The sequence below is a fragment of the Pleurodeles waltl genome, chromosome 4_2, assembly GCF_031143425.1.
Source record: "Pleurodeles waltl isolate 20211129_DDA chromosome 4_2, aPleWal1.hap1.20221129, whole genome shotgun sequence".
In the NCBI taxonomy this organism is placed as follows: Eukaryota; Metazoa; Chordata; class Amphibia; order Caudata; family Salamandridae; genus Pleurodeles; species Pleurodeles waltl.
Window position 1 is genome coordinate 210,413,775 of NC_090443.1, and position 12,760 is coordinate 210,426,534.

General features: G+C 43.3%; 1 protein-coding gene across 2 annotated transcripts in view; it reads right to left on the bottom strand.

The window, feature by feature from the left end:
* Nucleotides 1–12,760, bottom strand: part of FIRRM (FIGNL1 interacting regulator of recombination and mitosis) — a 1,527,986-nt gene that overhangs the window by 1,458,268 nt on the left and 56,958 nt on the right. For both annotated transcript variants that reach the window (XM_069231089.1, XM_069231088.1), the window contains exon 3: nt 5,510–5,598. In XM_069231089.1, the coding sequence (XP_069087190.1) occupies nt 5,510–5,598 (89 nt within the window). The remainder of the gene's footprint in view (nt 1–5,509; nt 5,599–12,760) is intronic.

Consider the following 12,760-nt stretch of genomic DNA (forward strand, 5'->3'; position numbering starts at 1 on the left):
CGGGTGGGACCCCGATGATGAAGAATGGCACCAACTTGGCGGGTGGGTGAGGGGTCTTTTTAACATAACCTAAGTGCGTTTCTCTTCACAATTTTAGTGTTTGGAATATCACATAAGTAAGTGGACACATCAAAATGATGTATTGCAAACTACCTGTGTTTGGGGGTGGGGGGTGCCTATGTTTTTGGTCCTGGGTGCAGCCTTCATCTAGGGAAACCTACCAAACCCAGACCTGTTTTAAAACTAGACACCCCAAGGAGTCCAGGGAGGTGTGGCTTGCCTGGATCCCCCAACATTTTCTTACCCAGACTCCTCTGCAAACCTCAAACTTTGCTTAAAAAGCATGTTTTCCTCACTTTTCTTTGTAGGATCATTGCTCTGTCACAAATTTCCTACCACCCAGCGTTCCCCTCAGTCTCCCAAGTAAAATGATACCTCACTTGCGTGGGTCCCCAAAGCAGAGTCAGCCCAAAAGATGTATGAAGAAAAATATGTGCTTATCAACTCGCTGTGCTAACCCCTCAATCTCTACAGGTAATGGCATTTTTCTGTTGCAGGCACCTGGGCCACCCACACAAGTGAGGTATCATTTTTATCGGGAGACTTGAGGGAACGCTGGGTGGAAGGAAATTTGTAGCTTCTCTCAGATTCCAGAACTTTCTGTCACCAAAATGTGAGGAGAAAGTGTTTTTTAGCCAGATTTTGAGGTTTGCAAAGGATTCTGGGTAACAAAACCTGGTGAGAGCCCCACAAGTCACCCCATCTTGGATTCCCCTAGGTGTCTAGTTTCCAAAAATGCACAGGTTTGGTAGGTTTCCCTAGGTGCCAGCTGAGCTAGAGGCCAAAATCCACAGAAAGGCACTTTTGCAAAAAAACACCTCTGTTTTCTTTAGGAAAATGTGATGTGTACATATTGCGTTTCCGGTCGTGAGCATTAGGTCTACCCACGCAAGTGAGGTACCATTTGTTTCGGGAGACTTGGGGGAAACACAGAATAGCAAAACAAGTGTTATTGCCCCTTGTCTTTCTCTTCATTTTTTCCTTCCAAATGTAAGACAGTGTGTAAAAAAGACATCAAATTGAGAAGTGCCCTGTAATTCACATGCTAGTATGGGCACCCCGGAATACAGAGATGTGCAAATAACCACTGCTTCTCAACACCTTATCTTGTGCCCATTTAGGAAATACAAAGGTTTTCTTGATACCTACTTTTCACTTTTTATATTTCAGCAAATGAATTGCTGTATACCCAGTATAGAATGAAAACTCATTGCAAGGTGCAGCTCATTTATTGGCTGTGGGTACCTAGGTTTCTTGATGAACCTACAAGCCCTATATATCCCCGCAACCAGAAGAGTCCAGCAAATGTAACAGTATATCGCTTTCAAAAATCTGACATCGCAGGAAAAAGTCAAAGTTTTCACCTCAATGTCAATTTTTTTTTTATTTCAGCTGTTAGGATCTACACAAATTACCCCTTGCTGAATTCAGAATTGTGTCTACTTTTCAGAAATGTTTAGCTTTCTGGGATCCAGCATTGGTTTCATACCCATTTCTGTCCCTAACTGGAAGGAGGCTGAAAGCACAAAAAATAGTAAAAATGGGGCATGTCCCAGTAAAATGCCAAAATTGTGTTGAATAATGGGGTTTTCCTATTCAAGTCTGCCTGTTCCTCAAAGGTGGGAAGATGGTGATTTTAGCACCGCAAACCTTTTGATGGTGCCATGTTCAGGGAAAAAACCACAAGCCTTCTTCTACAGCCCTTTTTTCCCATTTTGTTTTTTAAAGAAATCAAAATTTTCGCTGTATTTTGGCTAATTTCTTGGTCTCCTTCAGGGGAACCCAGTAAGTCTGGGTACCTCCAGAATCGCTAGGATGTTGAAAAAAAAAAGGACGCAAAATTGGTGTGGGTAGCTTATGTGGACAAAACGTTATGAGGACCTGCAGGAAAGTACCATCTTGCCTGGCATGTTACCCCCATTTTCACTGTATGTATGTTTTCTTTTGCCTATGTGTCACTGGGATCCTCTGTCAGGCAGGACCCCAGTGCTCATAATGTATGCCCTGTATGTGTTCCCTGTGTGGTGCCTAACTGTATCACTGAGGCTCTGCTAACCAGAACCTCAGTGTTTATGCTTTCTCTTTGCTTTAAAATTGTCACTGCAGGCTAGTGACTAATTTCACCAATTCTCATTGGCACACTGGAACACCCTTATAATTCCCTTGTATATGGTACCTAGGTACCCAGGGTATTGGGGTTCCAGGAGATATCTATGGGCTGCAGCATTTCGTTTTCCACCCATAGGGAGCACAGACAATTCTTACACAGGACTGCCACTGCAGCCTGAGTGAAATAACATCCACGTTATTTCACAGCCATTTTTCACTGCACTTAAGTAACTTATAAGTCACCTATATGTCTAACCCTCACTTGGTGAAGGTTAGGTGCCAAGTTACTTAATGTGTGGGCACCCTGGCACTAGCCAAGGTGCCCCCACATTGTTCAGGGCAAATTCCCCGGACTTTGTGAGTACGGGGACACCATTACATGCGTGCACTAAATATAGGTCACTACCTATATGTGGCTTCACAATGGTAACTCCGAACATGGCCATGTAACATGTCTAGGATCATGGAATTGTCACCCCAATACCATTCTGGTGTTGGGGGGACAATTCCATGCATCCCCGGGTCTCTAGCACAGAACCTGGATACTGCCAAACTGCCTTTCCGGGGTCTCCTCTGCAGCTGCTGCCAACCCCTCAGACAGGTTTCTGCACCCCCCCCCCCCCTTCCGGGGCCTGGGGAGCCCAGTCCCAGGAAGGCAGAACAAAGGATTTCCCGCTCCCTTTGGAAATAGGTGTAAAGGGCTGGGGAGGAGTAGCCTCCCCCAGCCTCTGGAAATGCTTTGATGGGCACAAATGGTGTCCATCTCTGCATAAGCTAGTCTACACCGGTTCAGGGATCCCCCAGCCCTGCTCTGGCGCGAAACTGGAGAAAGGAAAGGGGAGTGGACCAGTACCTCCCAGGGGAGGTGCCCAGAGCTCCTCCAGTGTGTCCCAGACCTCTGCCATCTTGGATTCAGAGGTGTTGGGGCACAATAGACAGCTCTGAGTGGCCAGTGCCAGCAGGTGGCGTCAGAGACCCCTCCTGATAGGTGCTTACCTCTTTCAGTAGCCAAGCCTCCTTTCCCAGTAGCCAAACCTTTTTTTCTGGCTATTTAGGGTCTCTCCTCTGGGCTATTCCTCAGATAACGAATGCAAGAGCTCACCAGAGTTCCTCTGCACTTCCCTCTTCGACTTCTGCCAAGGATCGACAGCTGACTGCTCCAGGACGCCTGCAAAACCGCAACAAAGTAGCAAGACGACTACCAGCAACATTGTAGCGCCTCATCCTGACGGCTTTCTCAACTGTTTCCTGGTGGTGCATGCTCTGAGGGCTGTCTGCCTTCACCCTGCACTGGAAGCCAAGAAGAAATCTCCCGTGGGTCGACGGAATCTTCCCCCTGCCAACGCAGGCACCAAACTTCAGCATCACCAGTCCTTTGGGTCCCCTGACGAGCGTGGTCCCTGGAACACAGGAGCTGGGTCCAAGTGTCTCCCAAAGTCCAGTGGCCCTTCTGTCCAAATTTGGTGCAGGTAAGTCTTTGCCTCCCCACGCCAGACAGCAAACCTGTGTACTGCGTGATTTGCAGCTGCTCCAGCTTCTGTGCACTTTTCCAGGACTTCCTTTGTGCAAAGCCTAGCCTGGGTCCCCAGCACTCTGTCCTGCATTGCCCAACTCGCTGAGTTGGACTCCGACGTCGTGGGACCCTCCTTTGTGACTGAGTCGACCGCTGTCTTCAGGTCTTCTAAGTGCCTGTTCCGGTACTTCTGCGGGTGCTGCCTGCTTCTGTGGGAGCTCTCTGAGTTGCTGAGCACCCCATCTGTCTCCTCCTCCTAGGGCGACATCCTGGTCCTTCCTGGTCCCCAGCAGCACCCAAAATCCTCAACCGCGACTCTTGCAGCTAGCAAGGCTTGTTTGCGGTATTTCTGCATGGAAACAGTTCTGCATCCTCCAGAATGCCGTGGGACATCTCACCAAAGAGGAAGTTCATGGCACCTTCCGTTGTTGCAGAATCTTCGGCTTCTTCCACCCGGAGGCAGCCCTTTTGCACCTTCATCCAGGGTTTAGTGGGCTCCTGCCCCCCTGGACACTTGCGTGACTCAGACTTGGTCCCCTTCCTTTACAGGTCCTCAGGTCCAGGAATCTGTCTTCAGTGCTTTGGTAGCAGTTGTGGTTCTTGCAGAATCCCCTATCACGACTATACTGTCTTTCTGGGGTAGTAGGGTAACTTTACTCCTACTTTTCAGGGTCTTGGGGTGGGGTATCTTGGACACCCTTACTGTTTTCTCACAGTCCCAGCGACCCTCTACAATCTCCCATAGGCCTGGGTTCCATTCGTGATTTGCATTCCACTTTTGGAGTATATGGTTTGTGTTGCCCCTAGGCCTATGTCTACCCATTGCATTCTATTGTGATTCTACATTGTTTGCACTACTTTTCTTACTGTTACTTACCTGTTTTGGGTTTGTGTACATATAATTTGTGTATATTACTTACCTCCTAAATGAGGTTATCCTCTGAGATACTTTTGGCATATTGTCACTAAAATAAACTACCTTTATTTTTAGTAACTCTGCGTATTGTGTTTTCTTATGATATTGTGCTATTTGTTATAAGTGGTATAGTAGGAGCTTTGCATGTCTCCTAAGCTGCTTTGCCATAGCTACCTCTAACAGCCTAAGCTGCTAGAAACACCTCTATTCTACTAATAAGGGATAACTGAACCTGGCACAAGGTGTTAGCACTACAAGGTACCCACTATAAGCCAGTCCAGCCTCCTACAGGGCCTAAGCGCGATCTGCCCCAAACAGCCTTAAAGGCTTGGCACCTGAGGGGGAGGAAAGGCCTGGCAGCGAAGGGGTTACGGGGAAGACCACTCCTCCCCACACCCAGGGCCCACTGGCCATGCCCTGGGAAAAATTCAAAGCTCACCACAGAGAAACCATCAAGACGCCAGGTGAAAGAGGAATACTTGCAGAAAGGCTATAGAAGCTTTCAGTAGTTAACAAGGTAACTTTTTTAAAGTGTCTTTTCAATAACAGGCAAAATTCCACTTTACCATTATATTGGATTTTAACTAATAGACTAAAAAAAGGAAAGATAGAAAACGAAGAATCTACACATCGGAGTACTCAGACTCAAAATGAACAGTATTCATGTTTTCTAAAGTTAAGATGTAGAGGACTGCAAGAGATTTTGTTTCCTTTGTAAACGTCATGCAGCCATTCTTTTGCTATGTACCAGGCCTAGCTGGCTCTACAGCCAGGACTGCCTTTGAAAAATACTTCAATACAATCAATTAATATAAAATAAATAAGATAATATTGTACCGAAACAATGTAACAGTATTGGAATGCTTCCATTAGCCAAGATGTTTCATTAACTCTTAATTGCTCATACTCACCTTAGGAATTACTTGTGAAAAGAAGTTCCGCTCCAACTCTAAGAGGCTTACATGAGGCAGAAACATCTGGGTCAAAATCATAAGAACTCCTGGCAAACAAACGGTGCATAAATTATTGTACAACTACGGCAACTTTTATTCAAAGTTTGAGTATTAGTCTTTACAAACCTCAGCATTTGGAACAGTTAAAAGGCCAAGAATACCGTAGGAAAACCAAATTTTACCAAATACGAAACTCGTTTTCTTTGCACAAAACAGAGTTAATGTTGATTTTGGAAAGAGGGACCCATTTGAAAAGTGGGAGTGGAGGGAATTCACTGGGACACGAATAAGCAGCAGGTAAATGAGAGTGACAAAGAAACCAAAACAACGGTACGCATTAGGTAGGCTCCAGGCCTTGCTATGTTGTTGGGAAGCTATAATATGCCTAATAACAGACAGACATGCGTGGCATTGTAGGCTCGACCTAAACAGGCTACAAGTAAGTAAAACAAAAAGCTGAATGGCGGAGTGTATTAACATAATACAAAAGTTGAGGTGGGTTCAAACGTTTACATGCACAGAGCACAACTACCATACTAAAGGGGTGGCAATTTTAGTCAAACAATCACAACAGGGAAATGTTGTAATTTTGGAGGTTAGATCAGATACAGCGGGGTGATGGGTGCTAGTTAAAGTACAATTTGGTGGTCGTAATCTGGTTTTAGCAGGATACTATGGCCCCAATCGCAATGATATAGAACCTTTAAGGCGTCTTTTTTCTCAGCTTCTTGAATTCTCGGACCCAGTTATCCTGATAAGTGATTTTAATGTCGTGTTAGATAATGAGCTGGATAGGCATAACTGTAAGTCGCGAGGCACGCCTAAATCGCAACAATATTTAATTGGTTTGTGCGATATTTGGAGACAAAGGGTGGGGAATAGCAGGGATTTTTCATGTACTTTTGTGCAGTATTAAGTTCAACTAGAGGCTATCAAAGGAGGAGTTCCAATATAGATTGATTTAATCAATAATTTGAATAAATGAATACCATATAATATGTTGCCATTATTTGTAATCTATTTGTGTATTGCATACTTGTTTTAACCATTGTTTACTTTTTGTTACAACATCTATTCATATAACCTGCACTACATCAGAGCATTCATGATTATAAAGCCTTTTTAACAGTGTGGAGTTCATTCAAGGGGAAAGGTGCTCCATGATTCACTAATAAATATAATCCTATAGTCTCGCAGGATCCATAATTAGCCAAAATGAATAATCCCTCAATAGGTCGTGGAAGGTAAATGGGTTAAAGTCAAAATAACTCCCTGGATCAAGTTGGTAAATTGGTCAAACCTGTGTTTGCCAGCAAGTTCTTTGTGTTTAATATTGAGTCTTCTTTGCTGGGGAACCTAAAAATAAAATATCAACTGAGGGTGGATTCTGTGCTACTCAGGCTGACAGGATGGAAAAACAGATGGGCAGATGAACGAACTGGTAGGGAAATGTCTCTACATTTAAAGACTAAATTAGAGCTTGGGTAAAAACCAAGAAGGCATAAGGATGACTCAAGAGGTGTTCCGTTATCACCGGTAGTGAAACACTCACAGTAAAATCTAACAAAAGTTCTACTAAAGCAAACTCCGCAGTACATTGACAATAAGTGGCCAAATGTCAGATGGGGCCGTTCCGGAGCTTTAACTCAGAAGCTGAAGAGCCATCCTGACACAAACGGATGACAAATGGCTGAACTCTATCGGAGAAGAGTGTGCATGCCTGCCCCTGACTGACCCTCGCATTCTCAGTGCCCACAGGGACAGGCGAATGGGATGAATGCACAGGCAACGGCAGCCCAGCCGCTTCAGCCATGTTGCTTACCAGTAAAATATGTGCATAGAGAAACCAATGCCTATGTCGCATCTCAACACAATTGACAGAAAACAAAACCTTTCACATGCCTGTCAGTACTACAGGATTCGAAAACTCATAAAAATGTTACCAGACCTGCAGGTCTAGTGATTTGAGTATATACTAAATCTTTATTGCGGCCATAAAAGATCTTCATAAAAACTGTTTAAAATATCCATCACATATATAGGTAAAGTGCATAAAACAACCTTGGAAAAGCCACAATTCGAGTAATGGTATGTTACAATAACATCAGCATCACGGTTTAAGAAAAGTAGCACAAAATAAATAAACATGCATAAAGCAAGGCAGGAGTTGAACTTGTCCATCAATAAATACAATTCAATTCGTCTTGTTGCAAATCACATAAAAATAAAACTAATCATTCAAACTACTTCTTAACCGCCTCGAGCACGTTAAAATGCATCAAAACATATATATATTATTCAACAATCCTCTAAAATCATGTTGGAGCACAGTTACTCCGCCCAAATCTTGTGTCTTAACATCCAGGCTTTCTGTTAGTATTTGGCCACAGAACACACATACTGTAGAAATCAGTATTGTCTGTTGTTAAAATCCTAAGGGCATCTGCTAAATTATAGCCTTATCCAATACAAAAGGGGGTTGAGGTTCGCAACGTGCGAGATGTGAAGTTGCATCTATTAATGGAATGAAAGGGGACTCATAAGAGATCGGATAAACCTACTTTCAGTTGTTGTCAACTGGGGTACATTGCCAAAGCCCCGAATCTCAGAACTGTAAAGAGCTACGCTAACTGCTATTGCACAATAGATCTCCAATGCTGGGCATAGAGGGTGATAGGTAGAAGATGTTAGTGCCCTCAATACGATCTCAGCCCTGTGTTGCACGTGCCTTACTTTATCTTGGTCAGCGCAGACCATGAAAAGCGTTTGTTAATCGCACATCAGGTAATCAAAATCCTTCACTCCTAAGGGACACCATGCATATATATTTTCACTCTGAAGGACCTGGGCAGGTTAAAAGCCCTTAACTTTGTTTTATTAATATTTATTTCTACCTGTGCAAATCACAGAAACTAGAAAATGTTCCTAACAAAGTTTGCAGACCACTCAGGGTTTTTGATATTAAGAGGGTATCGTCAGCAAAAAGCAGAGCAGGAATTTTCTTGCCTCCCAATTTAGGGGCATCAATGCTACAGTTGTGCAAATGTTCAATTACCCCATTGATATAGAGAGCAAACATGGTTGGTGTCAAGACAAAACCTTGGCGGGCACCCCTTTCAATAGGAATTCTATCGGTCAATTCTCCCCTGTCAACACCCCCCCCCCCCTCCCCGCCCCCCCTGCGCATAGTGGGTACTATCTTTTATGGAGAACCAACCGTAACTTCCCCCTAGGGACAAGGTTGAAAGCTGCCCTAAACCTAAGAAGGTAATATACAGGTGCTCTCGTCTTAACCCGACAGTCTTCCAAACCAAGACGGAGCAACAAAAGACTTGATCGCTCGAACTGGTACACTCCTTAAACCCAGACTACAAATCGGAAAGAACCCTTGCTTCTTGTATCCAAACCTGGAATCCGGCAAGGATCTGTCTACTGAAACATTTTTGGGCAGTGTCAGTGAGGCTAACAGGTCGATAGTTAGCTGGATTGTCCCTAGTGCCTTTCAGAAAAATTGGGATTATTACTGACCCTTTCTAGGTGGCAGGAATATCAGAGCCTTCAGTGCTTGCATTTTAAAGCAGGTCAATGTACAGTCACCAAATAGATGGTTCTTAACAATATAGGTCAGCCGGGATTTTATCCAACCCGCTACTTTACCCTCCTTCATTGAATCAATAGCCATTAATGTCTCATCTAAAGTGAAGACAATATAATTCAAATTGCCTCCTCTGAGCTCCATGGGGATCTAGCAACATTATCATGGGAATCAAGGTCCTGATTGGTTTAAAAGTACAACTCCTTGAAATGTTTAAACTATATATCTAATTGAATATATAAGTAATTTACCTTTATGAGATCTTTGCTACCATGTACCAAATGGTGCCAGAATTCCTTGTTCCTCTTATTTTTCAAATTATTGGCCAGATCGCGCCATTTTGACTCCCTATTGCTGGTAATCTGAATGAGCTTGTACTTTTTCCTAGCAGCTGCTATTACCTCCTTTGTGCCCCCTTAACCACCTTGATTAAGTCACACTTGGCCTTCCTGTAGCAAGGACTGAACCAACTACTTTCTGCAGCTGCATATTTACGAGAGGAAACTAGTTTGGAAAAATAATCTTTTAGGCGACTGACCATACAACCACGAATAGATAGTATGGGAATGGCATCAGGAGAGATGTTAATATATGGTACTAATATTTCTGCAACAGTACTATATATTTCATCATAATTCCTACGGCACTCTATATTACGTGGCCATCTAATAGTACTTTTGTTATGAGATTGAAAAACAGGTACTGACTCATTAGCAGTTACCCCCATGTAATGAACAGGAACGCCTGTCAACATTAAGGTGAGGGTTATGATCAGTGTCTACAACACTCTTGTTTATCCATATGCATAAATCCAGCAAGATATAATCAATATTGATTTTAATCATGGCCCTCTTAAAAGTGATGTCCTTAATCTTATTAATGGGTTGGATTTTGACCCAGAGTTGGATTTCCTAGTGGGTTTGGATATACAGCCTTTGTACACTAACATCCCCCAGGAGGAGATACTACAGGTAATTGAGGATATTCTCTATCAGCAAGAGTAGGGGTATAATACACCAAGATTCTTTATTCTTGACCTTGCACGTCTAGCTCTAATGAAGAATTTCTTCGAATAGGATAGCAGAATCTATTTGCAGACCCATGGTACATCAATGGGTAGTACCTTCACACCAAGTCTGGCCTGTCTGTATGTAGCAGAATTTGAACATAAGTTCATTTTCAATCAGGAACAACATTGGAAGAATTCAATCAGACTGTGACGTCATTTTATAGATGATGTTCTCCTGATATGGAAAAGAGATGCACAATCACTTGACCATTTTTTGAAAATGGCTTAACAGACGGAATCCACTGTTGCTCTTTACTGCCACTATCACAAGAGAGTCTTTACTTTTTTTAGACCGAGACATTTCACCAGTGGAAGGCAAATTACTGACTAGGGTGTATCAAACTAACAGACAGGGACAGTCTACTATCATTTAAGAGCTTCCACCCTAGAACTTTGAGAGAGAAATTACCAGTGGGGCAGTTTCTCCGTATTTGGAGAAATTGCTCCAACTTGGCTGATTTCAGACAGGAATGCATAGCTCTTGAACATTAATTGTTAGATCAGTACTACCCCTTGGCGAGTGTACGTAGGGCAAAGGAACAACAACAGGAATGCACTTCTGGGGGAGAAGAAAAGGCCAGAATTGAATCAACCTATCTGCATGACTACTTTTAATACAGCCTCTAATGAAATGAAACGTATCATCAATAGACATTGGAGAATCATTAATTCAGGTGGTCTCCATTTAGAAAAACCTATGTTCTCCTTCAGGAAAAGTGCAAGCATACATATCGTCTGATACATATTAGACCCTACTGTTCAGGGAATAACAATGAACCCTTGTTGTGGGATCTACCACCTGTGAAAGGTCACACAGCCTGTGGCTCTAGTAGTGTTTCTCCTTTAACGAAGAACACCAACAATGTTGATGTGGGGCTGGCATCCCCGTGGGTGCAGATCAAACATACGAAGTGCAATTCTGAAAATGTGATCTACTTGATTAGGTGTCCCTGCAACCTTTTATACATTGGGATGACGACCCAGAAGGTAAAAATCCGTATTATGGAACATCGTAGTAACATCAGATGTAAGAGGGCAGTAACTAAAAATGACTACCCATTTTTTAGAATTGGGTCATAATGCAGATTTTACTTGGACAGTATTAGATAAACCTACTATTCCCCCCTACACAATGGATACAAAAATGTGTTTATTCAGGCGTGAACACCTATGGATCTATCGGATCCGAAGTCATATACAGGGATTAAATGGTGATATACCCTGGCACCAACTGAGTAGTTAGGAATGTTCCGTTGTTTTAACAGAAGTGCTGGGTGGTGACATGATTTCCTAACCATTTAAGCGGTCTTAGTGTGAACCTTAAGTGAGGTTGAGATTACTTTTTTTTTTTGCATGGATAGGAGGTAACAGGAGTGGCACTTATTACCCCTTTGAGATAGGGACCCTCCCCGCTGGGACCGGGTTTCATACAACCCTTTGAGGTATATTATATTATAAGGACATACACCTAGGAGAAATATATAAGAGGCGAGCGTCCCAGAACTTTCTTTCCCAGGGTGTGGGAATGGGTGTGTATGAAATAATTGTAGAGATATTTATAATTGGACAACAAGCATGAAGTAGCCTGCCAGCGGGTTTACGACGGGCCCATTAGGACGCATAGAGAGAGGACAAACAAAATCCTTCTAAAATGGCGGATGCGTTGCAATATTGTAGAATTAGAGCAGTCTAATTGCTGATAGGGACATATGTGATCACCTGGCTGCGGGCAGAACAGAATGAAAACAGAAGCAGTGATAAGCAACGTGATCTACACAGAGCCACGGTAGGCTGAAAGGAGGACCTGGTCCCCCGACGAGGTGAGGGGGGGGGGGGGGGACGGGGCGGCGGGGGGCATGCATTTTGACAAAAAGCGGAAATAAAATGTAGGTGGTGATGAATCGCGTAAAGAGGAACTTGTATACATTCACCATTTCTTATATTTAGTGTGTGACTAAACGGAGGTTCTCACAGCAGACTCCAGTTTGGGAATTTGATAATGACAACTCGGTAGGTGCAGACTTTCATACATATCAAACATTCTGTTACTGAGGTTACGACTTGGGGAGATCGGATAGTGAAGGATGTCATTGTACATAATTTGCATAAATTCCTTATTCAAAAAGTAATTGAGCATGGAATGCATGGGGCTAAGGACAGAGGGATATATATATATATACACACACACACACACACACACACACACACATATACGAGAGATAAGGGGTGGACTGATCAGGCTCTATACAATAAGGTCTAATTATGTGCCTTTATATTGCCTCAAAGCCAATCAGTGTGTGTACCTGTAGAAAAGAAGCCTCTTTCTAGCATGGTTACCCCCACATTTGGCCTGTTTGTGAGTGTGTGTCAGTATGTTTTCACTCTGTCACTGGGATCCTGCTAGCCAGAACCCCAGAGATATATATAAAAACCTATATGTCAGTGTGTTTTGCCTGTCTCACTGGGATCCTGCTAGCCAGGACCCATGTGCTCATAGTTTGTGGCCTAACGTGTATGCCTGTGTAGTGCCTAACTGTGTCACTGA